At 46.4% G+C, this 26,762-nt stretch overlaps 2 protein-coding genes across 7 annotated transcripts in view; one reads left to right on the forward strand and one right to left on the reverse strand.

The window, feature by feature from the left end:
- Window positions 1–273: 273 nt before the first annotated feature.
- Bag5 (BAG cochaperone 5) lies at window positions 274–7,070 on the reverse strand. 5 transcript variants are annotated; one of them, XM_040274050.2, is made up of 2 exons: window positions 6,931–7,070; window positions 274–4,519 (listed from the first exon to the last, which is right to left on the reverse strand). In XM_040274050.2, the coding sequence occupies exon 2, from the start codon at window positions 4,489–4,491 to the stop codon at window positions 3,148–3,150; it is 1,344 nt and encodes a 447-aa protein (XP_040129984.1). In that variant the 5' UTR covers window positions 4,492–4,519; window positions 6,931–7,070; the 3' UTR covers window positions 274–3,147. The 5 variants fall into 5 exon arrangements, with proteins under 5 accessions (XP_040129984.1, XP_077907129.1, XP_077907127.1 ...); XM_078051003.1 differs by lacking the exon at window positions 6,931–7,070 and adding an exon at window positions 5,930–6,073; XM_078051001.1 differs by lacking the exon at window positions 6,931–7,070 and adding an exon at window positions 5,746–5,923.
- The window catches only part of Coa8 (cytochrome c oxidase assembly factor 8), a 29,106-nt gene continuing 8,347 nt past the window's right edge, over window positions 6,004–26,762 (forward strand). Inside the window, exons 1-3 of one of the 2 annotated variants that reach the window (XM_078051010.1) lie at window positions 6,004–6,137; window positions 18,913–19,110; window positions 20,047–20,110. In XM_078051010.1, coding sequence (XP_077907136.1) covers window positions 6,015–6,137; window positions 18,913–19,110; window positions 20,047–20,110 — 385 coding nt within the window. In that variant the 5' untranslated portion in view covers window positions 6,004–6,014. Of the gene's footprint in view, window positions 6,138–6,274; window positions 6,626–18,912; window positions 19,111–20,046; window positions 20,111–26,762 lie in introns of those variants that run through there. The other variant, XM_078051009.1, reaches the window with a different exon arrangement.

Raw genomic sequence — 26,762 nt, forward strand, 5'->3', positions numbered from 1 at the left:
TACAGTTCACATTGTGCTAAGAATTTGGGCAGTGTTAGGGAACGGGGAGCAGAGTATGAACCACACCGGCCATACACACACTTCCTGGGCTGTTGAGGTGGGCACCCAGGGACTCTCACCTCTGCCCAGCAGTGCCACCAACTATATGAAAGAACCTACTACCCCCATGCCTCACCCACCCAGGCATTAGAATTCCTCCCCCAGGAGCAACAGAGGTGACATATACAAGGACACGAGGCCAACAGAGAACAGAACACACCTTGGACTCGCATCCTTTTTCCATCACCAAGAGAAGCTAAGAGATTTGTTTTATTTCAGTAATAATTAAGGGAATACTAATTTGTCTATGTCAAGATAATACTGAACTATTTTAGATATACCAATACAACAGTCATACACAGTAACAGGGGCAAGACAGGAACCAGTACACGGGGAGACACACCTGTATACACATCAAAACCATAGGCAAACGTTTCTCCAATTATTAAGAGAAGAATATCCAATAGACAAAAAGCTGCAAAACTGTTAAAAAATTTTTCATGTACAGAAGCCTAGACCTTCAAAAACCAGGTAGAAATCTGCAAAATAAAATGAGAAAAAGCGATTGAATTCCACTATAGCAAATATATAGGCATTTTAGCAAAATAAAGCATTAAACTGCACTTAGTAGACTCATTCATTACATTTATTGTAGTAACTGCTTTGTCATAGGGTTGACTTGAATCTATCTGGTCAAAGATAATCTGAAAGCAAAGCTCACTGAGTTGGGTAAAGAAAGCAAACATTCCCAGCCGTTTTTTGCATGAACATGGATGACACTGTTTAATGCAGACCCAAGGCCACACATTTTGGGAGAGTAAATTTTACTGGTAGTACAGAGTCTCTTCATGAAAGATCATAAAAATACAATACAATGTGATGAGTCCAAATTAAAAATGACATGGAGCAGCCCACATCAACACACATGCTCCTAAGAGGGACGAGAGAAGCTGTCTGGCATCTGCTAGGGCTTGTTATAGAAGATAATTGGGTATAAGGAACTAGAACAGAGTGAAACAAAACAAAACCATGCCCGACCATCACACAAGGTCAAATGATCATCTCCATGACCAAAAGAACCCACATGAAACCCTCAGCCAACCCAGGGAGGTGGTCAGCATCCTGTGCTCAGGCAGACTCCAACCTCAGTGGCAGGAAACATCTCTGCACCTTACAGAACACATCCAAGGGATGGGGAATCTGCTTTCATGGGACCCTTCTAAAGGCTGGCATTTTGACTCTTTAAAATAAAATTAAAAATTAAGCAGAACCTAGTGAAGGATATGCCTGAAGTGATTATAGTATAACCTTGGTTTCCCAGTGGGTATAATCTAAAAACTCAAGATTTAAGAGCATTCCAAAATTATAATACAGAAGAGCAATCCTAAAACAACTTGGCCTAAATGAGAATTCCAATGGCTTGCACTGAGAGCCTGCTGCTGCCTGGAGCTGGCCTGCTGTGGGTGGGGCTCACAGCCTGAAGACCCCCACTGCCCTTTGACCCCAGGCTCCAATGCTTCTAGAACACTTCCAGTAGGAAAGGTAAAGGGAGGGTTTCTAATGAGTCAAAGTGAAGATGACTGTTATGCTTCCATCACCTTCAAGGTATTCAAGGTCATTCCTTTTATCTGTCACACTTTAGCTATTTAAAGTGATAATTTCCCTACACAGTTACCCCATAGGGTTCAAGATGTGCCCTCACAGGATCATCTAGTGAAAGAAAAAGTGGTCTGTCAGTTATGGCTGGGACCCACATTGTCAAGTACTGCAGAATTTGGGGGGAATTATTTTGCTCACATTAGCAAGTGACTGTAAAACTGGATCCTCAGAAAGTATTTATGGAAATATATATTCCATTTGGCAAAAGAAAAAAACTTCATGCCTGACAGATTCTAATGGTTCTTTCAGGCAACAGAGAAATTCCCACACCAGTAACATGAGCTAAGGAGTCCAGCAGGTACCAGGGCAGCTGTTAAGTCCCACCAGGCGCAGGTGGCACTGAGTGTGCTCGTAGCAGCAGTTAACTTCCTCTGACTAGCTACACACACTGGTCCCACTGGGCTACTGAGTTTCTGCTCTGATGTTCCAAGATGACTGGGTGTTTACCAGATCTGTCTGCTTTACAGCCTCAACCAACAGAAGAAATCTCTCATGTTCTACAGTCAGATGCTTCTGCTCAGTTTCAGTGTAACCTGATGTTGGTAAACTACTCCAGTTTCATTCTCTACAGGTGCGGGGAGTTGCCTTTTATTTAAAGGCCCACTAGTTTTATTTGTATGTTCCCCTCCTTTCTAATCACTAAGGAAAATTTTAAGTTCAGATCTTACAAACAGAATGACTTGAAGGCCATATGATGCTTTGTCCCTTCTCTGGTGCAGCCTCCAAAGGTTTTTTGGCTTTCATAATTTCCTTGTGCTACACACAAAAATAAGACCCATTCCCTCTAAAATACAGAGTACGGAGGAAAGCAGAGACACTGTTCTTTCAACAAAAATGTTCGTGAAAGGACAGACAATCCAAATAAAAAACCCCACTCCATTAAACTGGGTAGGACCAATCGTGTATTAAAAAACAAAAACAAAACAAAACAACAACAACAACAACAAAAAACCCCTTTGGTTCATTTAGTATAATAAAAATTATTGTTGTACTGCTTTTGTCCTAGGACTTTACTCCCACTTAACGAATTCCCCCTTCTCATAATTTCCCTAGTATTATGTAAGGTTGCATCTATTCCTAGATTGTGAAATTTCTGCATTTTATGCTTGTACCACCCACCTAAAAACTCACAAATGCTGCCTCTATTTCATGTTCTGAGTGAAAACACACAAAACAAAATAAACACAAAAAACACAAACCAAACAAAACACACCACATCGTTTGGATAATGATCCAAATGGAAAAGTTAATGTGCTGTAATGACATTTGTTTTGCAACATCAAGAGCAGCAAAGATACTGAATATAATTTGCTTAAATCATAAATACTGAGATTGAGATATGCACGTATAAATCACATGTAGGCTCCATGAACTGAAAGCTCTCTATAAATACATAGAAGTCTATATAAAGTGCAAAACCAGCAAGATCAATGTGAGATCTCAGGAATTTTAGTACTCCCACTCATCAGATTTCAGGTCGAGATAGCTGAGGATGTTCTGGGCGAGCTTCACAGCTTGTTTCCTGGCAGCCTTACACTTCTCTTCTCCCTGCGGGTCCACAGCATCCAGGGCCAGCAACTGCTTGGTCAGCAGCTCCTCCAGCCTGATGTAGTTCTTATCGGATCGATTTCCATCAAAGGAGAGGACTTCCCCCTGGATCTCCGACAGGTTTCCAAGAACATTCCAGACCGCCTTATGTGATGGGTGCTCCTCACAAGCAAATAGCTTCCTTTTTTCAAGGGCTTCCTTTAGGTCAACATACGTAATCAGAGTTTGCACTTCAATCACCGCTCTTCTCCTGGCTTCCCGGATGCAGGGATTTTTTTCAAGACTCACCTCATCCAGCTGTCCAATCAAACCCTGCAGTTCTGTCTTGGAGCTCAGGTACAATTCAGGAGGACTCTGAGGTTGGAGAAGTTCATTTTTTATTTCTCTCATCCTCTTGAGGACCTTTTCTATTTTCAAAATGGAATGGTTCTGACCCAGGTCAAATGCATACGTAGTATCAGCTTCCTCTTCTAAATCCAAATACTTCAATAATTTGTTGATATCTTCGACTACCTCCCTCCGATAATTTCTGATTTCTGTACGCCCACACACATCTAAAGCATCCAGATCAGCAATCAAGCCTGAGAGCACACATGATAAGTGCCTGCAAGTCTCAGTACTGTCCACTCCCATCAGAAGTGCAATCAGAGTGCCTCTGGCCTTGTTCACTTCGCACATTACAGAGTTGATTTTGGCGACAGAAGGATGTGCATCCTCAGAAAGCGGCAGGGAAGGCTGCTTTTTCATGCAGTCTTCAATAATTTCTTGCACAGCACAGATTTTGGTTAGAGTATGATACCTTGCTTTCCGTAAAGAGATCTTCCCTCCAGTTTTAACATGTGTCAGCCTCAGAATGATATCCTGGAGGCCTTCCTCAAATTCATCAGTCACACAGTTGCCTCCGCTGTAAAAAGGCACGATCTTCTCTTTTACAAGGGCTTGGGCTTCCTTAAAGATGTTCTGTATTTCGATCCGGTGTGGGTGGTTTGCATTCTGCTCCAACTCTTTGAGAAGGCGTTCTGTCTCCTGTGCTGCCCTCTTCCTAGCCTGCTGAATGTCTCCTTTTCCTTCTGTATCCACAGAATCTATTTCAAAGAGTTGTTTTGTTAGAATCCTCTCCAGTTTCTTATAATTCTTGTCATCTGACAGACCACTGAAGCCGATTACTTGCTGTTCTATGCTTTTTACTTCCTTTTGGATTTCCTGAAGCCTAATAATAGAAGGATGTTGGTTTCCCATATCCATACTTTTGTTGTGTTCAGTTTCACAAGCACTAAAAGATAATAAGAAAAATAACATTATAGCACAAAGTCTCTGCAAAATGAAAATCATATTAATTCATTCCACAATTCTCATTTTTAAAGGACACACTTAAGGTGCCTGGTGTGGTGGCTCTTGCCTGTAAATTAAAAAAGGTCTTGTCACTACGATCCAATAGACACTCAAGTACAGAAGGGGAAATGACTTACCAAGTCCCTATCCTGAAAATACCTGGTGTGGTTTTGTTTTGGTACCAGGGATTGAACCCAGGGGTCCTTAACCACTGAGTCACCTCCTCAGTCTTTTTTTGTATTTTATTTAGAGACAGGGTCTCCTTAAGTTGCTAAGGCTGGCCTTGAGTTTGTTATCGGCAGGACATGATTTAAAGAACAGCAGTTACTCAGAGTCCAGTCTGAGCTGGGGCTCTGGGTCTGTGAATTTCGAGTTTCTTCAACCATAGAGGCTGCATTCGGACTTCATAAACTCAGATGTTGCCTTAGGACCAGCACAAAGTCTTCAGATCATAAGCTGTTTTGGGAATCGGCCGGGGCCTCCAAACCCCACAGAACCCACCCCGCCAGCCTGCAAACGTTTCGGGAGTCACCGGGCAGGAGCAGGCCCAGCCCTGCGCCCTTCCGCGAGTCCCTCCGCACGCCTTCCGCGTGTCCAGCCCTCCCTTGGGCTCCTCACGCACCTCCCGCAGAGTGCCGGGCTGCACGGAGGGGCGGCCACGCCGAGCGCAAGTCGCGGGCTCCCGGGCGGCCCTCCGGGCCGCGGCCACGCTCCTCCACCCGGCACTGCGTGCTACCGCCACTCGCCGCCCATCAAAAATCCGCAAAGGCCAGGCGCATCTACCCCGCTCTTGGTTTCGGCCAAACGACTCACTCGAGGAGGACGGGGAACCGAAGCCCGGCCCGGGGGCGCCGGGCCCGGGCAGCCCCCCCGCCCGTCCCCGCCGCGCTTTACCCCGAGGTCTGGGCGGCGGCGGTCTTGGCTGCCGCGGCGGGCGGCGAGGTGGCAGACGGCCCTTCACGGGGAGCGGCGCCGGAGCGCGGCCCCCAGCTGCATCCCCTCGCCCCTCCCGGCTAGGTCTGACCCGGGCGGCCGGTGAAGGGGCCGGCGGCGGCAGCTACTGGCCGCGGCGGCCGCTCCCCGCGTCTCGGCCGGGCCCGCCGCCCGCTGCCTGACCTCACAATAGGCACAGCGCGGGAGGCCCGCGCGCCGCCGTACGGCGCTCACCTGTGCCGCCGGCGCCATCGCGCTCCGTCGCCTCCACTTCCGCAGCGCCGCCGGGGCCCGCCCCTCCCCCGGCCGAGCAGCACTCAGCCCGAGGAAAGCCCGTGGCACCGCCCTTCAAGCTGCACCACCCTCGCAGCCGGTCTGTCCGCTGGGCGTGCGCATAGTCGGCCGCGCAGCTCCCTACCTAGAGCTCGGCTGACCTGCCGTAAGGCAGCCCCGCGCGCCGTCGCGACTCTGTCGTGCGGCGCGGGAGCCGGCAGGCACGCACCATGGCGGCCGCGCGACGCGCCGTGAGGGCCTTGGGCCCCCCTCTCTGCCGCGCTTTTGCGGGCCACGGCTGGCGGCTTGCCCCGGATCGCGGCGCCGAGCGCGGGGACGTGGCGCCGAGCCGGGTAAGCGGGGCGGGAGCGCGAACGGCGCCGCCCGAGGGAGCCCGCGTGGCCCCGGGCCTGAACCCGCAGCGTTTGTGAGGAGCGCCCCTTAGCGGGAGCCGGCCTGCAGGAGCCCGGTGCGCAGCGAACTAGGCCGGGCTCCTGCAGCTCGGTCACCCGCGACCCGGGAGGCCGGAAGGCGTGGCCAAACAGTAACTAAGGAAGAACAAAAAGCAATTTAAGGGTTGCAAAACGTGTCCGCCTGGTAAATGGGCGGGCTCTTAGCACGCCTTGAAGTTCCGCCCCGTCTGCAGTGGAACCTCGATCGCCAGGGCCACGCACCCCGGCCCTGCCCGGGCCTCTGGCTCCGTTCCCCCCACCGCGTCCAAAGTCGGCCGTCCTCAGGAGGCAGAACCCACCCACCCCTGCGCCGTGGCGCGGCCGGGTGCCCCAGCAGCCGGAGCGCGCGCTGGGAGCGCGCAGTGGATTCAGCCAAGAACCTGCCCAAGGTGAAGGTTTCCCTGGCGTCTGTGGTGAACCAGTGCTGGAAAAAACAGCACCCGGGCCAGCACTTGGCGCCCCGTAATCCCAGGAGTTCCGGAGGCCGCGGCAGGAGGACCATTTCCAGGCCACCCTTGCAATTTAGCGAGGCCCTGTCTCAAAATGAAAAATGTTTAAAAGGGCTGGGTGTGTAGCGCAGTGGTAAAGCGCCCCCGGGTTCATTCCCCAGTTTAAACAAATAGAAAGAGAAGAGCACCCTAACGAGGATTTCTGCATGATCAGAATGCCCCTTTTAAAGTAAAATAGGTCTTACCAGGGTCTGGTTCTCTGGTAGTCGGATGTGCTGCTCACCTGTTGGACTGCCTGTTCTGTGGAAGGTGAGGGATCACGATGACGCTGGCTGGGGGGCGTCTGGCTGAGTCAGAACTTGCCTGGTTCTACGGTGAAGACTGGAGCCTTGTTTATTTAGGATCTAAATGCTCCATTATGTTGGACGACACTTAAGGGAACAGTTTTTGCCTCAGGGCAGTTTGTATTTCCTCTGTTTGTTACCAGCTTTGTTGCTTCCTGAGTAATTAAATTTCTGCATTGCAGAGAGATTGTTGTCTTAGATACTTTGAGTATAAGTATCAAATCTTGAAAGTAACAGGTTGCAAACCTCGTTTTCTTTATCTAAGTAGATCTTATGTTTTAATCCCTATGTCTAGCTTACTCTGCATGGTTTTTAATTCTTTGCCCTCCACTGCAGTAAAGGAGACCGACTTTCAGTTCCTACATAATTTACTCCCATCTCTGATCTCTGGACACCAGTTTCTTTCTTTCTTTCTTTCTTTTTTTTAGAGAGAGAGAGAGAGAATTTTTAATATTTATTTTTCAGTTTTTCGGTGGACACAACATCTTTGTTTGTATGTGGTGCTGAGGATTCAACCGCTGGCCGCACGCATGCCAGGCGAGCGCATGCATGCCGGGAGAGCGCGCTATGGCTTGAGCCACATCCCCAGCCCCCAGTTTCTTTTTTTGATAGTAGGGATTGAACCCAGGGGTACTTAAACACCAAGCCACATCCCCTGCCCTTCTTAGATTTTGAGACAGGATCTCTAGAAGTTGCTTAGAGCCCTAGAGCCTAAGGCCTCTCTAATTTGCTGAGGCTGGCTTTGAACTTGTGATCCCGCTGCCTCAGCTTGTCGAACAAATGGGATTACAAGTGTATGCCACTGTGCCTGCCTTAGGTACCAGTTTAAAAAGACTATAGATCTTAAGGATTAGGCACCACTCTTCCTTTTTTTTTTTTTTTTTTTTTTTTTTAGAGTGAGAGAGGAGAGAGAGAGAGAGAGAGAATTTTTAATATTTATTTTTTAGTTCTCGGTGGACACAACATCTTTGTTGGTATGTGGTGCTGAGGATCGAACCTGGGCCTCATGCATGCCACGCGAGGGCGCTACCGCTTGAGCCACATCCCCAGCCCACCACTCTTCCTTTCAAACCCAACTTAAAAAACAGCTCTTAAATAAAGTGTTCTTTATTTACTCCGTGCCTGCTTATACTTTTATCCATGTAGTATCTATGTAGTAGTTCTTAAACTTGTCTGCACATTAAAATTAATCTGGAAGACTTTAAGAAGTACTCAGGGCTGCTGGGCAGGTGGTGCAAGCCTGCCATCCCAGAGACTCAGGAGGCTGAGGCAGGAGGATTGCATGTTCAAAGTCAAGTGCCCCTGGGTTTAATTTCCAGTACCCAAAAGTAAGTACTTAGGCCTGGGGAGGTGGCTTGGTATTAGAGCGCTTTCCTGGCATGCTTGAGGCTCTGAGTTCCAACTCTAGTACTAAAAAAAAAAAAGATACTGTAGTATTGGGGGCTTGATATGATGGCACACACCTGTGATCAGAGCCACTAGGCTGAAGGATCACAACTTCAAGGCCCTCTGGGCAACTTAATGAAATCCTGTCTTAAAATTTTAAAAAAGAATGAGTATGTGGCACATTGGTAGAGCATTCTAGTATTGGGGGGGGGGAAGTACTAGGGCCCACTCCCAGAAGATTCCGAGATGATTGTTCTGGAGTGTGGCCTGCTTATCAGCGTTCTTGAGGATGAGTCTTTTCAGTGATGCAAGTTTGAGCACCACTGGTTTCATTATGTGCATCAACTGCTTATAGTTCTGGGTTTTTTTTTTTTTTTCTGGGTTTTTTTTTAGACATTTTTTTTAGTTGTAGATGGGCACAATACCTTTATTTCATTTTTATGTGGTGCTGAGGATGGAACCTAGTGCCTCACACATGCCAGGAGAGTGCTCTACCACTGAGCGATAGCCACAGCCTAATATTCGACTGAGTGTTTTCATGCTCTGTTTTAAGTTAATATCCACAATTTTATGAAGTAGGTGTTTTTATCATCCTCATTTTATAGATGTGGAAATTCAGGCTCAATAAAGCAGATTGATGTCTTCAGGCCATAGGCCTGTGTGTAGAGAATGTGTGTATCCTATATGAGGAGGGTAATTTAAAATGTTCTTCTAGTAATTTTTGGTTGAAAATGAACAAAGAAATAGTCTTTTAGCATGGGGAGGCAGTATTTATAAACAACAGTAATGGAACCACAGTCTCACAAATTTGCTCATGTTTTCATTAAGGAGAATGTTTTTCAAACCCCTACATGCCAATTCAGAATAAGCATCATAGGAAGGAAATGGAACTCAGGATAAACTACTACAGAAATGGATTTTTTGTGTGTGTGTGTATGTGTGTGTGTATGTGAGGTGCTGGTGATTGAACCCAGGGCCTTGTGCATGAGAGGCAAGCACTTTGTCAACTTAGCTATATCCTCAGCTCCCTACAGGTATGGATATTCTGATGTTTAAAGACTTTTTTAGTAATAGAGAAAATAAAAGTGGAGTAGGACTTTAAGAAGCATGTAGTTCATAACTAAACTTCCCTCTTTGCCGTTTTCTGGCACCTTCTTTATTGTCATGTAAGCCAGGGTTCTTGCTGGTCCTGAGTCAATTCTTCCTCTCTCTGGAAACTCACTACCTCCTGCTCCGTATTTTTATTATTTTTTAAAATTAAGAGATAGAGTCTGACTATGTTGCCCAGGCTGGTCTCGAACTCCTGGGCTCAAGTGATTTTCCCATCTCAGAATCCTGAGTAGCTGGGAATACAGGTGCATACTACCATGTCTATTGATGTTTTATGGTACTGGAAATTGAACCTCATGAAGCAAACCCTGTACCACTGAGCTGCATTCTCAGCCCTATTGTTTGTTTTTAGTTGTAGTTGAACACACCAGTTTAACATCAGAAAGTTTTATTTATTTATTTTTATGTGGTGCTAAGGATTCAACCCAGGGCCTCGAAATGCTAGGCAAGTGCCCTACCTACCGTGGAACCACAACCAGCCCTTTTGTTTTATAGAAGAAGAAATTGAGGCTCAGAGGAGTAAAGTGACTTGTCTGGTATCACACAGCAGTATAAGCATCATAAAAAGTACTCTTAATCAACCTCCCAATAAATAGATTAAGCAAAGAGAGATGATATTTTTTTGGGGGAAGGGGTACCATGGATTGAATCAAAGGGCACTCAACCACTGAGCCACATCCCCAGCCCTATTTTGTATTTTATTTACAGGCAGGACTAAAACATAGGTTTTCACACTCCTGATCCAGTGTTCTGATGGGATCAAATATTATTTCTTCATTCATTGAATTAATTATATTGTATACCCTTTATTTTTGTTCATGGGGAGGAATACATTGATTTATTACAGCATTTTGTTTTTGTTGTTGTTGTTGTTTAACTTTTGGGACATTGAAGATATGTTAAAACACATAAATAGGGCTGCCCAGCTGTAGAGCACTTGCCTAGTATGTGTGAGGCTCTGGGTTCCATCCCCAGCACCTTCAAGAGCAGGTGATTTTCTGATGTTAAACTGGTATTTCCCTCCAGGATAAACCCTACTTGGGTCTGATAGATCCTCCTTTTTATGTATTTCTGGGTTTGGTTTGCTGATTTGTCTACCATCTGTAATTCATAAGTGACACTGCCTTTACTTTTCCTTTCTGGTGTGTCCCCCAACTTTTGCTATCAAATTCACTGTTAGCTTCAAAATGAGCTGCAGCCTGTGCTTTCTTCCTGTCCCAGGAGTTGTTCACTAAGGTTTCAGCTCTTCTGTGACTTGTGAAACCTTCTGGAGCCCTTTGGGCTTGAGCTTTTATAAGAATGGGCCATTTTTAGCCTCTTGATTTTGGATGGCGGTTTAGAATTACTAAACTGGCGAAGGTGAAGCTTTGCACACTGACTTAAGAAGTCTGAGGAAGGGGATTGGGGTTTTGGCTAAGTGGCAGAGTGCTTGCCTAGCATGTGTGAGGCACTGGGTTCAATTCTCAGCACCACATACAAATAAATAAAGGTTCATCAACAAAATATTTTTTAAAAAAATCTGTAGAAAACCACATCTGTAGTCTTTGGCTAAAACTTCATAGGAGACACTTGTCCAATGGTAACTGGTGTTTCCTGCACAAGTTGTTCTTGAGGTTCAGGGGTATAGTCGAAAAATAAATGCATGGTATCTCACAATTGGCTGTGCAGGCAGGACTGTCATCCTGCTGCCCCCCCCCCCCCCGCCCATAGATGGCAGGAGGGAAAAGCAGGCTGGCACACACTAAAGATATCTGAGCCTTTGTTGTGGTGCCAGGTACTACAACTCTGAGGATGCATTGGGAGCTCACTATGTCTGCAACTGAGACTGGGCCTCTAGCCTTGACCCCGCCCTGAGAAGAGTGGGATTTGGGCAAGCCCATAGGAATTGATGGAATGAAGTCATTGAACAGCTCTGGGGAGTGGGCCTTTAACTAGGACTTGGATCCAGAGCGGGTGGGAAAGAGACTGTTGAGTAGGTCCTTAAAGGTAATAAAAACAGTGAACTGAGTATCACCAGAGAGGACATGCTCCTGTTGTATAGGGTCATTGCCATGAAGAAGGGAGGTGTTCCTCTGGCCTAGGTGGCTTTCCTTTGCAATTATGAATTGCTAAATTTGGTTTGCTGATTTTTTTGCTGGAATAGGGAACTGAGGACCATCACCCCCACTGAGGGAAAAGCTTTGAGTTTCTGTCTCAGAGGAGTCTGGAATGATAGGGAGACATAAAGGAAGAAGAAGGTAATATGATTTTAATTCAGGAGTTCCACATGCTTTTCCAGACCTGTTTCTCCCAAGTTCCTGAGAAATCTGTAAATTTACCTGTGTACTGTTAATCAACCTTCCAATAAATAGATTAAGCAAAAAGAGATGACATGTTTTTGGGGAAGGGGTACCATGGATTGAATCAAAGGGCACTCAACCACTGAGCCACATCCTCAGCCCTATTTTGTATTTTATTTAGAGACAGGGTCTCACTGAAGGCTTAGCAGCCTTGCTTTTGCTGAGGCTGGCTTTGAACTTGTGATCCTTCTCCCTCAGCCTCCCTAGCTGCTGGGATTACAGGTGTGCATCACAGTGCCCGGTAAGAGATGATAGTTTAAGAAATCGTAATTTAGGGAGTTTTCCAGTGTTATCTACTCATCAGATAGTGAAGACCACATCAGCTTAAGGATCCTGAGAATGACCATAAACCATTGTGAGATCATGGACTTAGATCATCCCTATGTGCCATTCCATACTGTACCCCCCACCCCAACCAAGTTTCACGTAAAAGAAAATCTGGTAACCCTCAAAATGCGCCTCTCACTCCCTAGATGGCCTACAAGAATATGCTTTCTCTAAACTTCCCTCTTTGCTGTTTTCTGGCACCTTCTTTATTGTCATGTAAGCCAGGGTACCTGCTGGTCCTGAGTCATTTCTTCCTCTCTGAAAACTCACTACCTCCTGCTCCGAACCCTGGCTGGTAGAGGGAGAGATCCCTGGGTGGGAGTGCTCCTTGGTGGAGAGCCAGGCTGGGGCACAGAGGTGGGTCTGGGGAAGCCCATACCCAGTGTGTGTGGGTGGGAGGGCAATGTCCTGGGGTTGTCCAGCCCAGCAGGTCACTGGTAAAAAATCAAAATGATTCCAACATGGGCTGGGGTTGTGGCTAAGCCGGAGAGTGCTTACCTAGCATATGCAAGGCCCTGAGTTCAATCCTCAGCACCACATAAAAATAAATAAAATAAAGGTATTGTGTCCAACTACAACTAAAAAATAAATATTTTTTAAAAAAATGATTCCAACAACTGAAAGCTTAGTTTCCCTTCCCTCCCAGGGATGAAGTTCAGCCTGACAGGCGAGGACATGTAGGTTCCGCCTCCCCCAAAGGAGCAGGACTGCAAGGCTGCCTGTCCCTGAAGTGTCAGGTTCTAGCATGCCTCCCAGGGGCCCACCCACAGGGAGCCTGTCCTGCCCATGCACAGCCCTCCTGCCCAAGTTCCAAGACCAGGCATTGTGGCTTATACTGTGCGAGGTGTAAATTACAGTCATTATCTTTGCTACCAGGGAGTCAGCCTTTTACAAAAGCCTCTTGCCTCCCTAATAGCAGCTGCCTGGTGAACAAAGAGATGTACTTATTTATGGGGAAAAATGGAGAAAGAGCCTGCCATGCTTGAAGTCAAAATCTCTCAAAGTAAAATGGAAAAAAATGGAGACTGACTGGAAAAGTAAGAAGCAGTAGACAGATGTGACAAAACACTGCTTGCTTTGTTACTGCAGGCAGCCTGGAAAGGCCCTTCCTGGCAGGAGGAGGAGGAGAGGGAAGTAGTGGGAAGATGGGGGAACAGTCCTCTGTAGCGCCTGTTGAGGGAGGGCACTTGGTGACAGCACAGAGTGGGGCGCTGGCTTGCCTGTCTCTGCCAGTATCTACATACTATAGCTGCAGAGGCTTTGGGGAAGTCCAGAAGCCTTTTTTTAAAATATATTTTTTGATTCCAGAAACTTTTTTTTTTTTTTTTTTGCAATGCTGGGGATCAAACCCATTGAGCTGCATCCCAGTTTCAAAATTAATGAAGTAGTTTGTGGAAGTCAACTGACTACATGGAATTTATACAAAAGATGTCATGTTTTGTTATCATTTGTAAATTGTGTGCTATACATTATTTTTTTTTTAAAGAGAGAGTGAGAGAGGGGGGAGAGAGAGAGAGAGAGAATTTTTTTAATATTTATTTTTTAGTTCTCGGCGGACACAACATCTTTGTTGGTATGTGGTGCTGAGGATCGAACCCGGGCCGCACGCATGCCAGGCGAGCGCGCTACTGCTTGAGCCACATCCCCCGCCCCTGTACATTGTTATATGAAGAAAAGTTGTATAACATCATATATGCACCATGTACAACATTTCCTACCGCCTCGCTGCCAGAGGGGATCTTCATCATGGGCCACCAATGTCCCCATGATTTCTCTCTGTTCCTGTCCCTGTAGCTCCCATACCATCACCACCTGCCCATAGAGAATGGCTCATGCTCAGAGCCACAGCACACCTAGAGACCTCTCATCTGCCTACAGGGTTCTTCAGAGTGTAAGCTTCATGACTGCTCTGCAAATGCTGGTTAAATTTGATAGAACATTCCTGTTTGTAATAACAATTGACACAACATCAAAAACTCATCACTATATCGTATTCATGGTGATTGGGTTTTTCTTTTGCTTTTTTAAAAACAATCATAAAAGGTTTAACATGAAATCATACAAATAAAGCTTGTATAAACAAATGCCCATTGAGTCATAAAAGCAAAGGACAAAGTAAAAACAAAACTAATTGGTGGTGACATGCAATTGGACATACGTTGTGTCTTATACGTTAAATAGTTGTCTTAGATCAACAGAAGACCAATCTTTGGTGTGGTCCTCCAGGATGGATTTCTCCAGCATCCTCCTTTAGTAGGACTGGGAATTCTTGACAATTGCCAATCCTCAAGATTCCTTCAAGTGCTGGCTGACCACTAAGGTCTGCATATCCCATCCATGGTGCCTGCAGTTACACCCAGTTTCATCCTGTCTGCCACAGCCACTGTATTTCTGGGCACTGTGGAGTTTCTACATCCTTCATCCTATGATTACTAAACCCTTGGTCCTAGTGTGGCCCTGGATTGGGCCACCAGCTACGGCACCGCTTCTCCCTCTTTGTTTTTTTTTTTTTTTGGTGCTGGCGATTGAACCCAGAGCGTTGTGCATGTGAGGCAAGCACTCTACTAACTGAGCTATATCCCCAGCTGTCCCTCTTTGTTCTTGATGCCACCTGTGTACTTCTTTTTTTAATATTTTTTTAAATTGTAGATAGACACAGTATCTTTATTTTATTTATTTTTATGTGGTGCTGAGGATGGAACCCAATGCCTCATGCATGCAAGGCAACTCTACTAATGAGCTACAACCCCAGCCTACAACCCCAGCCCCTGTGTACCTCTTTTATGTGCAACTTAATTTCACAGTTCCCACAACCAGTTTGATATCTGCTTTCACACATTTTCTTTTCTGGTCTTCATCTGTAAATGTGTCAAAGCAAAATCCTCTTTTCCATTTGTTCTTGTATACACAGGAAGTTCAATGTTTTCAGTCTCTCCAAAGGCTCCAAAATATTCTTTTTGTTCTTCAGAAGTATCTGGATCCACAAAAGCCTGCTAGGGCGTTTGTTTCCTTTTAAAGCTTTGTCCTTTTGAGGACTATCAATTTGCTCTCCAGATTTTAATTCCAAGACCTTATCAACATTAGCATTTTTGAAAAGGACAAATCCAAATCCTCGTCCAGTGACTGCATCTGTTTTAATCGTGCACTACAACTTCCCCATATAGAGAGACATAGTCAGATCCTTCTTGCTTGTGTCCCAGCTGGAGCCTCCAATATTTTACTCTTCAATCCTCTTATGCGGGCTAGTATTATTCTGGCCCCCTCTGTGAATTCCTTTCTGTGGGTAAACTCTTTTCAGCTTCTCCAAGGTGTCCTTGCTGTGGGCACGGGGATCCGTCGGCAGAGGGCGCTGTGTGCACGGGGAGCTGTCAGTAGGGTGAGCTGTCGGTATGGTCCGCTGTTGGGGTGCGGGTGGGGCTGTGTCCTCCCGGGCATTGTTAGTCCCAGCAATAGAATATGGTGCCGTAGCTGGGTTGAAAATATAATTGTTTTGTTTGTTACTGAGGAATGAACCCAGGGGTGGTCTGCCACTGAGCCATACCCCCAGCCCTTTTTATTTTGAGGTAAGGTCTTGCTATATCATCCAGGCTGGCCTTGAACTTGATATTCTCTTACCTCATCCTTAGGAGGCACTGGGGTTACAGGTGCATACCATGCCCAGCTAAATTTTCCCATTTAAAAAATTTACTTTATAGATGGGCACAGTGGCACATGCCTGTATTCCCAGTGACTGGTGAGGCTGAGGCAGGAGGATCTCAAGTTCAAGACTCAGCAACCTAGAGGAGGCCCTAAACAACTTAGTGATACCCTGTCTCAAATACAAATAGGGCTGGGATGTGGTTCAGTGTTTAAGCCCCTCTGGGTTTAAACCCAAGTACCCACTCCTCAACTTTTTTTTTAACTTTATTGAGGTCTGATTATATATACTAAAATGAATACACTCATTTTTAGTGTATGGTTCACTGACTTTTGAATAAGGTTTTGATTTATTCAGTTATCTTCACAGAAAATTCCTAATGTTGTACAAGTGGAATCACACAATGTGTGTCTGTTGTGCAGTACATCCCTGTTGTATGCCCCAGTGGGTCACTCTTGTTGCTGAGTGGAGTTTAGTTGTTCATGGAGGAAGGGCTCGGAGTACTCTGTTGGAGGTGGAAGTCACATTGTTGGAGACCAGTGGCATGCATTTGTGTCAAGATGCAGAAGGCTGGGCTGGGGATGTGGCTCAAGCGGTAGCGCGCTCGCCTGGCATGCGTGTGGCCCGGGTTCGATCCTCAGCACCACATACAAACAAAGATGTTGTGTCCGCCAAAAACTAAAAAATAAATATTTAAAAAATTCTCTCTCTTTAAAAAAAAAAAAAAAGATGCAGAAGGTTGTTATCACCCACACTCCTTGTTGCCCCTCCTCTCCTGCCACCAGCACCTGTCTGTTCCAAAACAACATCAACAGGATGGTAGAGTGGCTTCTTCGGTTAGTATGCTGTGTTTGTTTGCGATTCATCCTGTGGCATGTTGAGTGGTGGCTCCTGTGTGGACCCACTGTACTGGCTTTTCTCTTCACTAGGGGAAGGGTGTTTATGCTGTTTCCAGATTCTGGTTGTTATAAACACAGCCTCTTCCAACAGTTGCATGAAGGTTTTGTATGAACATGTGTGTATCCATTCCTTGAGTGAACACCTGGAAGCAGAGTATGGGGTTGCATGCTATGTATGTCTGTCTTTGTGCTGGCCTTGTTTCGGAAGGGGTTGTCATTTTGTGTACCGAATAGCATGGGATGGGAGCTGAATTGTTTCTAGTCCTTGATGATACTGGTATCACAGTTGTTTTGTTTTAACTATTCTGATAGATACAGGGTATGGCATTTTGGTTTTGGTTTGTATTTCCTTAATGAGTAATGATATTGAGCTTATTTCTTTTTTTGAGAGAGAGAGAATTTTTAATATTTATTTTTTAGTTTTCGGTGGACACAACATCTTTGTTTGTAGGTGGTGCTGAGGATCGAACCCGGGCCGCATGCATGCCAGGCAAGCACGCTGCGGCTTGAGCCACATCCCCAGCCCTGAGCTTATTTTTATGTGTTTGTCACTTCCATATCTTCTTTGGTGAAATAATTGTTCAAAAAAAACTTTTTTTTTCCAATACTAGGGATTGGATCCTCTGAGCTATAGCATAGCCCCCACCCTTTTTATTTTGAGAGAGGGTCTCACTCAGTTGCCCAGGCTGGCCTCAAATTTGTGATGCTCCTGCCTCACCTCCTGAGTAGCTGGAATTATAGGTGTGTACCACCAAGCCCACCTTTACTCAAATATTTTGCCCACTTTAAAGTTGGGTTCTTTTTTTTCTTTTTTTTTAATATTCTTTTTTTGTAGTTGGACACAATGCCTTTATTTTATTTACTTATTTTTATGTGGTGCTGAGGATCAAACCGAGTGCTCTGTCACAACTCCAGCCCGGGTTCTTTTTTTCTTACTGAGTTTTGAGAGATATTTAGGTATTCTGGGGACAATCCCTATTTCAGATGTGCATGTGTTTTCATCCAGTTTATGGCTTATCTTCTCATTTTCTACACAGTGTTTTTAGAAATGCAAAATATCATTTAAAAAATTTGTAGTTGTAGATGGACACAATAATATTATTTATTTATCTATATGTGGTACTGAGGCCTGAACCCAATGCCTCACACATGCTATGCGAGCACTCTACTACTGAGCTACAACCCCAACCCCAGAGAAACAAATGTCTTAATATAATGAAGTCCAATTTTTGTTTTTTGGATTGTGTTTTTGGTATATCTAAGAAGTCTTTGCCTAATCTAAGATTGCAAAATTTTTTCCTATGATTTCTTTTAGAAGCTCTTATAATTTTAGATTTTACATCTAAGTCTATGAGTTAACTTTTTTCTTTCTTTTTTTTTATATATTTTTTAAATATTTACTTAGTTGTAGATGAACACACAGTGGTGCTGAGGATTGAACTTAGTGCCTCATACATGCGAGACAAGAACTTTACCACTGAGCTACAGTCTCAGTCCTCTTTCTTTTTTTGTGGTACTGGAGACTGAACTTGGAAGTATTCTGTCTCTGAGCTACATCCCTAGTCATTTTTAAATTATATTTTGAGACAGGGTCTTATTAAGTTGCTGAGGCTGACCTTGAACTTGTAGTCCTACTGCTTTAGTCGCCCAAATTGCTGAGATTATAGGTGTGCACCACCATGCCTGGGACTTGAGTTAATTTTTGTATATGGGGCAAGGTACAGGTTGAATAAGATTCTTCTCCTCCCTTCCCTCCCATTCCTCCACTTCTCTCTCTTCCTTTTTTGCACCGGAAGCAGAATTATTCCAGCACCATATGTTGAACATGGTGTAATGATGTTATTATTCATTTTAGTTATTTAAATTCCATCAGGTTGATCACGCACGTCCATAGTCTAAACTATTCCAGAGGCTGAGGCAGGAAGATCTCAATTTCAAGGCCAGCCTAGACAAGTTATAAAGTCTCAAAATAAAAAATAAAAAGGACTGGGGATGTAGCTCAGTGGTAAAGCACCCCTGGGTTCAATTCTTAGTATGTAAATAAATAAATAAAATTGGAAATTCTCTGGGCCTACTGTGGTTTTAAAACAAGAAAACCAGGGAGGGAGTTTAGTAAATATGGGTTGCTGATTTCATCATGTCTGGGGCTTGTCTGATTTTGTGTAATGCCATGCATTCTTTCAAGGTGTCAAGATTCTGCCCTCCAAGAAAATCTTGCCATGACTGGATAGGACCCCCAGATAAATATTCAAACCTTCGACCTGTTCACTTTTACGTCCCTGAAAACGAATCACCGTTGGAACAAAAGCTTAGAGAATTAAGACAAGAAACGCAGGAATGGAATCAGCAATTCTGGGCAAACCAGAATTTGACTTTTAGTAAGGTAAGTACAGCCACTGGAGGGTGCTGATTCTTTCATGTCTGTTTAGTGTGTCTTAGTCCTGCCCCCTCCCATTTACTGTGTGTGTGTGTGTGTGTGTGTGTGTGTGTGTGTATAGACCTTTTTATTTTAAATTTTACTTTTTACAATGCTGGGGGTCAAATCCAGGCCTCATACACACTAGGTGATACTCCACCCTGGGTAGACCTTTTAACTTGTAGGTGTACATGAGAAGCACTGGCCATTCATAGATCACAGATCTCAAGATTTTGAGGAAGGAAAGTGAGCAGTAAAGCCAGAATCAGAAGTACCTGTCTTACCTGTGTGTTCATGTTTATGAAAATTTAGTGTCTGTGACATATTATCATTATTCCTGATATTTCTTTTTTTTCTTTTTGCAGTACTAGGGATTGAATCCAGGGGTGCTCTACCTCTGAGCCACATCTCTAGCCCTTTTTATTTTATTTTATTTTATTTTTTGAGACAGGGTCTCCCTAAGTTGCTGAGACTGGACTTGAACTTATCATCTTCCTGCCTCAGCCTCTGAAGTAACTGGGATTATAAGTGTAGGCCACCACACCCAATGAGATTTCAAAATTCTTAACTGCTTACTCAGAAGTAAACTATATGAGAAAGAAGTATAAATATTCTAATTGAGAAGGAAAACATCTGAACTTCGTTTATCCATTTGGATGGACGAAGTCAAATGGAATCTATTCATCATGTTCTTTGGATTTATAAACAAGCTGCTTCCCAGAGTTTATTGAACATCTAGTTTTAAAATCCTGTTTCAAGCATGAAACTTTCAACCAAATTCAGGTGGTTTAAAACAGGCTTGAGGTGAGCCATTCTCAGCAAACCCACGTCAGACTGCTTCAGAATGTGCTGTGGCCTGAGAGAAGTGGAGACGGATGGCATTCTGATGGTGTCTTCTTTTAGGAAAAGGAGGAGTTCATTCATTCAAGACTGAAGGCCAAAGGCTTGGGCCTGTGCCCTGGATCAGGTCAGTACATCCGTGCTTCTGGCTGATGTGGTGGTGGTATGAGCTGGTGGAAAGCTGGGTGTGGAGGGCAGCCGGAGAATCCATGTTAAGCCTCCTACCCACCTCTGCAGCCTCAGGGTCATCTCCTCCCTTCTGTTGCCCCCCAGGGCTTCTTTCCCTTTGTTGCCTCTTACCACTGGGAGTTCCCTTCCAGACCATTGCTCCCTCTTCTCTCTTGGAGTACTGTGGGGCCCTCTCAGGGGACTTCCAGCCTGAGTTCCCAGGGCCTCTGCAACCCCCTCCCAACTCCAGCTCCTCCTCCTAGATTCTTGAGTCAGTTCATAAGTGGGAAAGCGAAAGGAAGAGAAGCTGTTCCTTGCCCTTCCTCTGGTTTCCAGGTTCACCTTTGGAGCATTTCTCAACATTTTTTGCTGCTTTCTGCCCTTGAAACATTGCTGAAGTTCAGGTCCTTGTTAATTCTTTGCCTGTTGGAGTAATTTCCTAGTTTTTTTGCCCAACGTCCAAGCTTTAAATCAGAGGCAAGGACACTTTTTCTGTAAAGACTAGACAGTGAATAGTTTACCTTTTGTGGGCTCTATGGGATATCCGCCGGAAATATTCCATGCTGCTGTTGAATGAAGTACTGTGTCCCAGTAAAACTTTATTCACACACACACACACACACACACACACACACACACACACAGTGTATGGGAGTGGACAGGACTAAGACACCCAGAATTTAGCCTGTAAGTGTTTCCCTTTAAGTCCATTTTATGCACCACAAGCAGACTTTCCACCCAATACAGGTATGACAGTTGCCTCCCAGCTTACGTTTCTGGTTTCTCTTCACCACAGCATGACAGCCCCATTTCTCTGAAGGAACCTGCCTAGCATGGCACCCTGTCCCTGCCTCTCTTACCTGTTTCCTGGCCTGTTGCCCCTAACCAGGCATTTTTTTGTGCCAGATTACCTCTGTTCCCTTTATCTACCAATACTGCCATTTTCTTTTTGGCCAAAAAGTCTAGTGCTCAAAATAAGCTTTGACATTTTCTCTAGGTTTTGATATCAGGCCTTAATAACATTTCGTACTGTTTTTTAAGTAGATGTCTACCATCAAGACATTATGCTCTTGTCAGGCCCAGTGGCAAATACCTGTAATCCCAGAGGCTTGGGAGGCTGAAGCATAAGGATTGTGAGTTCAAAGTCAGCCTTAGCAACTTAGCGAGGACTTAAACAATTTAGCGAGACCCTGTCACTAAAATATATATAGAAAAGGGCCGGGAGCCAGGTACGGTGGCCACACCTGCAATCTCAGAGGCTCGGGAGGCTGAGGCAGGAGGATCATGAGTTCAAAGTGAGACACTAAGCAACTCATTGAGAACCTGTCTCTAAATAAAATACAAAATAGGGCTGGCATGTGGTTTAGTGGTTGAGTGCCCCTGAGTTCAATCCCCAGTACCAAGGGGGGAAAAAGAGAGAGAGAGAGAAAGACATTATTCTCATGGAAAATCCAGAACCATTGACCCCAAAAGCCAAGTCTGTCCTTGGGCTGAAGTATCATTGCCTTCTTGTTTATTCCTAGTCGGGCCAGGATTCATGCAGAAGAATGTGCTGGGGGAGGCGGGGGCAACCTTTCTGTCTCTCTCTTTTGGGCAATGCTGGGGATTGAACCCAGGTCTCCTCCATGCCTGCTGGGCAGGGTCTCCATCACTGAACTGCACCTCAGCCCAGCATGAGAAACCTGGCTTCCACCTCACCTATCTTAGGTATACTGACAGGCCAGATCTGGGAGGGCAGCAGCAGGAAAGGGTACTGTGCCCTGTCAATAACACAAGAATGGCAGCTCAGACTTAATGGGGATCCTGGCTCTGCAGGCACTGTGCTAAGTCCTTGCATGTATCATCCACAAAGACCAAATGAAGGAGGTGCTGATGATTTTACCATTTTACAGTTGAGGAGCCTGAAGCTTACTGATGGCAGAATCCCCACCCTAGATCCCACAGTGAGGAGGTAGAACCTAGATTCTGCCTGAAGGAGTCAGGTATCCAGGGCCTGCTAGGTTTCAGCAGCCCTCAATTCATCTTCTTCTTTGTGTATTTGGTGTGTGTGTCGGGGTGGGGGTGGGGGGCGGCGGTGGTCTGTATCAGGTGGTAGCAAGCTGGCTCCTGCTGCAGAAGTGGGTTGGGAACTAGCTACTCTCCTAGCAGATGGGAGAGGTTGTTTTCAGTCTTATTAATAGCACAGCATCCTATTGATGTTCTGCTAAATGTTGAAAGGCTGGCCTTAAGTGAGATTTTAAAATTAATTTGGTAACAAAACAACAGCATGTATTAGGGAGAGGGAGCAGAGGGAGCATGAACCAAGGCATCCATTTTGGCAGCTGTTCAGTTGTGGGGAGGGAAGCTGCTTGTCAGAGGACAGGAAGTCCCAGCGAGAGGGGTGGGTTGAGTACATTCAGCAACCCATTGGACATCATGGTGATTGCAATTAGTAGTGTACTGTTCCTAAAGGGTGTTGAGAGTAGATGTAGTATTATTACCACAAAAACAACAGCTCTTTAGGGTGGTGTGTGTCAGCTAGTCATTCTGAAATGTATAATTAAAAGCATAATGTTGATGAACTGAGGGTGCAGCTGTGTTGAAGAGCACCAAAAAAAAAAAAAAAAAAAAAAACCAGAAGAGAGGGGGCCTGCTTGGCTCACGTTCTGCAGGTTCTAGCTCCAGATTGGGTGGACCTGTTGCTTCGGGCCTCTGTTTGTATGGTAGTGGCTGGAGCATGTGGCAGAGCACACTGCTCATTTCACGCCCAGGAAACAGGAATGAGAGGAAGTGGCCCTCAGTCCCCTCTGAGAGCATGCCTCTGTGACCCAATGACCTCCCATGGGCCCCACTTCCTAAAGGTTTCTCTGCCTCCTCTTGTGACACTCTGAGGACCATGTCTTCAACACATGGCCTTTGGGGACATTCTAGAGCCAAACTGTAGCAACATGGGAAGTGAAAACATCCTGTGTCCTTAGGACTCCTGTGATGTCTCCCGTGATGTTGCAGGAGGCTCAGCACCTAGGAGCTGGTGGAGCAGAGCCTCTGCCATGGCCTGTCTTTAGTGGAATCAGCAATGCTTGGATTCCTTCCTTTTTCCTTTTCATTTTTAAACTTTTGTCTCCTACTCTTTTACCCTTCTGTAAACTGGCTTCCCATGCCTCCCCCCACCCCGGTTTGTCCTCCCCACAGTCAGTGAAGCCAGCCTGAGGCTGGCCTTTCCCCAGGCAGACTTCCAGCTGCTGAGCCCTGTTAGCCAGGCAGAGGCGGGCTTGTGTTGAATGAGCCGGGCTGCTGCCATGGAAACGCAGGATGGAGGCAGCCTGGGGGGCTGGGCAGACAAAGGGGTCAGTGTCCAGACATGTACAGTTAGCCATGAACAGTAAATGGGTGAGCACTGGTGGCAGAGATGACACGGCCCATTTGGACTTTTGAAAAAGCTGCACCAAGTTTTTGTTAGTAACAAAGTGATTGTGAGGAGAAAAAGCTGTCAGACTCCAAACTTTGTAGTGTATCTGAAACAACAAGGCATGGTTTTGTGTTTTCTGCATTCACAGGATGGTTTTCCTGCTGAGAGATTGTGCTGGTGGAGTGAGCTTGATGGTTGGTGCAGCATGAAGTTCACATGAGGGTCTAGCTGCACATGTCACACACATACCAGAAAGTAGGAGAGTAAAGGCCAGAACTGTCTCGCCAACATCTGTCTCACTGTGGGGAATATGCAAGTTTAGCGGGGTGTCCCTTGCAGAATTATCTTTAATTGCAAAGGGCAGAAAGTGTCTCTGAATCCAAAAATATGGGATAGATAGGGCTTGGGTGGCCCATTCACTCACTGCATGTTTACTGGATGACTAGCCATGGGGGAAACTCTTGGTCTTCTCCAGGTATAGAAAGCAAAATACGTTGACTTCCATTCTGTTGTCCCTAAATTAAATGTCACTGTAAGGTGGGCAGCACAGTGGGTGAGAGGGTTCCTTCTTGTTTTTTTTATCACTTATGTACTTGTTCTTCAGGAGCTGGGTTCCCTATTAGCTGGTGTCTGAAGCACCCGGTCGGCGCCCCATCAGTGGTGATAGGATGGATTGCTTCCCCTTCCCCACTCCTACTTATGTTTAGTAACAAGCTGCAGTGCTGGCAGCTGTGGAGATGAGCCACTTGCAAAGATTCCTGGTACCCCTGCTTTCTACAGAGCATCTGCCTAGGGGTGTTGGCACTGAGGTGCCCGCAGGCCTATCCTGAGAGCCCCTTGGGAGTCCTTGGGCATGGCAGTGCTGCTTAGTCTGCGTTCAGTGTCCCTCCTGCCTCGATGACCAGTGCCAGGTCTCAGAGCTGCCTGTGAGGGTGTGCTTTTATGACCACATGCTGGAGATGAGGGAACAGGCACAGGAAGTCATCGTTCAAGGCCACACAGCTAGTTGGGGACAGAGACTGGCTCCGTCTATCCAGTGGAACAGTTCCACTGCTGCTGCTGGGAGGAGCTGCTTTTCCCACCTCTTCAGTTCCTCACGTGGCCATGGAAGGCTAAGAGAGGCCTCAGAAGCTGACTTGGGGGCCACAATTCATTGTCTCTCTTTTACTCTCTCTCTTTTGGTAATGAGGATTGAATCCAGGGGCACTTAACCACTGAGCCACATTCCAGCTCTTTTTTATTTTCCATTTTGAGATAAGGTCTTGCTAAATTGCTTAGGGTTTTGCTAAGTTGCTGAGGCTGGCCTCAAACTTGTGATCCTTGTGAGCTGCTGGGATTACAGGCATGTGCTACTACTGCACCCAACTATTGGGAGGCACATACCTCTAAGGACCATGAAGGCCACCTCCCTCAAAGCTGCTGCTGCTGCTTGCCCTCATCTACCCTGTGCCTACCTCTGGACTCCGCTCTGGTACTCTTCAGCCTGGCACCACTGTCCTTCATTCAGAGCGCCTCCTTGCACCTCCACCTGCCCTCCTGCCTGGCCTGGTCCTTGGCCTGGAGTGACACCCTCTACCCTGCAGGGCCCTGTTCATCTTTCATACAAGCCCACAAGTCATCTTTCCTGCAAGCCTTTGTCACCTCTTGCCCCTCAATTAACTACTTGCTCCCATCTTTGCTCAAGTAGCTTCCATCCTCCTAGTCAGTCATGGTCCTTGAGTCCCAGCATGGTCCTCCTCACTGGGGACAGGTTGGAGGGGGCAGAGCTGTGGACATGCCAGTGGGGCAGGAGGGAAGTCTGCAGACAGAGGGTACTGGGACACTGCACTGCCAGGTGTGTAGATCCGAGAAAACTAGCAGGAAAGTAGGGAGGAAGTAAGAGGAGAGGGTGCTGAGCAGGAGGGCAGCAGGGGAAGACAGGGTAATAGGAAGACTGGCCAGGAGAGGACTTGTGAATAAACTGCCTTGTGTGCATTGCATAGTAGGTAACTGCTGAGCCGTGACCAGAATCTGACACTCACCTTGCTCAGTGTCAGCAGTAGTGCATGGGACGCCGTGGCCGTTGCCTGCATTGTGCAATTGAGTAAACAGAGGCACAGATAGGAAGTCGCCTGCACTGCCTAGTGAGTGGCAGAGCCGAGGCTGGATACAGCAGTGCTGCGGAGCTGAGCCACCATCTGCACCAGCCACACACACTACTGCTTGGGCCTGGCGGGTGCCAGAGCAGTGTGGCTCCTGGCCTCTGTTGTGAGGGGACAGTGTGCTTGTTTCTGTCTTGGAACATGCACTTGGTCAGCTCCCGGCTGACTGACCTGAGCATCCCAGTGGGCTGTGGCCTCAGCATAGCCATGCTGCCAGGCCATGGCTCTGCTGGAGGTGGATGGCAGGGGATTAAAGCATAACACCCCTACAGGGTGGGAGCAGCAGGCCTGGCTGCTTCTCTGCCCCAGCCCTGAGTGTAGTGCCCAGGCTCTTACAGGAGATGGTAGTTCTTGTTCAGGACTTGGGCCTGGAAGCCAGGGTGCACTCTCTCACCCTTTCCCCACCACACAATCTCATTCTCTCACCCACCACACAATCTCATTCTCTCACCCACCACTGCTGGTGCAGGAGCCTGGGCCTGAGCTGCTCTGCAGATTTCCGCCAGGGCCTTCTTGGAACTCATGAATGGGTGATTCCGAGAGTGGCACCACCCAACCATGGGGATGGGCTGTGTCTGTCCCTGCACCAGCCCCCTGCCCAGCACCCTCACTCAGTGTTCTGAGCCCACTGAGCAGGCAGGCTCCTGCCTTCCCCGGGCTGGGAGGCTCCTCACTGCCCCGTCACAGCTCCTTGGTGAAGGTCTATGCACACTGGCCCAGCATGGCAAGGCAGGCACGTGCCATGGCCTGCATGGGGTGTGGAGTCTCCTGTAATTAGTAGGTCCGATGATACAGCATCTAACTTTTTGGCCCTTAGTCTTTTTTTCCTTTCTGAGTTATAATCCACATACCTTAAAATTGACCCTTTGAGAGTGTGTAATTCTGGGTTTTTAGGGTTCACAGATCATCCGCACATCACTGTCTAATCCCAGGACATTTTCATCTGCAAAGAGAGAAACCTCTACCTGTTAACAGTCAGTTTCAGTTCCCTCCAGACCCCGAAGGCACCAGTCTGCTGTCTGTTTCTGGAGTTACCTGTTCTGCACATGGCAGATGATGGATCATGCAGCGTGTATCTGCCT

This window comes from Ictidomys tridecemlineatus, chromosome 5, assembly GCF_052094955.1.
Source record: "Ictidomys tridecemlineatus isolate mIctTri1 chromosome 5, mIctTri1.hap1, whole genome shotgun sequence".
Lineage (NCBI taxonomy): Eukaryota > Metazoa > Chordata > Mammalia > Rodentia > Sciuridae > Ictidomys > Ictidomys tridecemlineatus.

Coding starts and splice junctions, on each gene's coding strand:
- Bag5 (XM_040274050.2), bottom strand. CDS start 4,491: ATGGATATGGGAAACCAACATCCTTCTATTATTAGGCTTCAGGAAATC.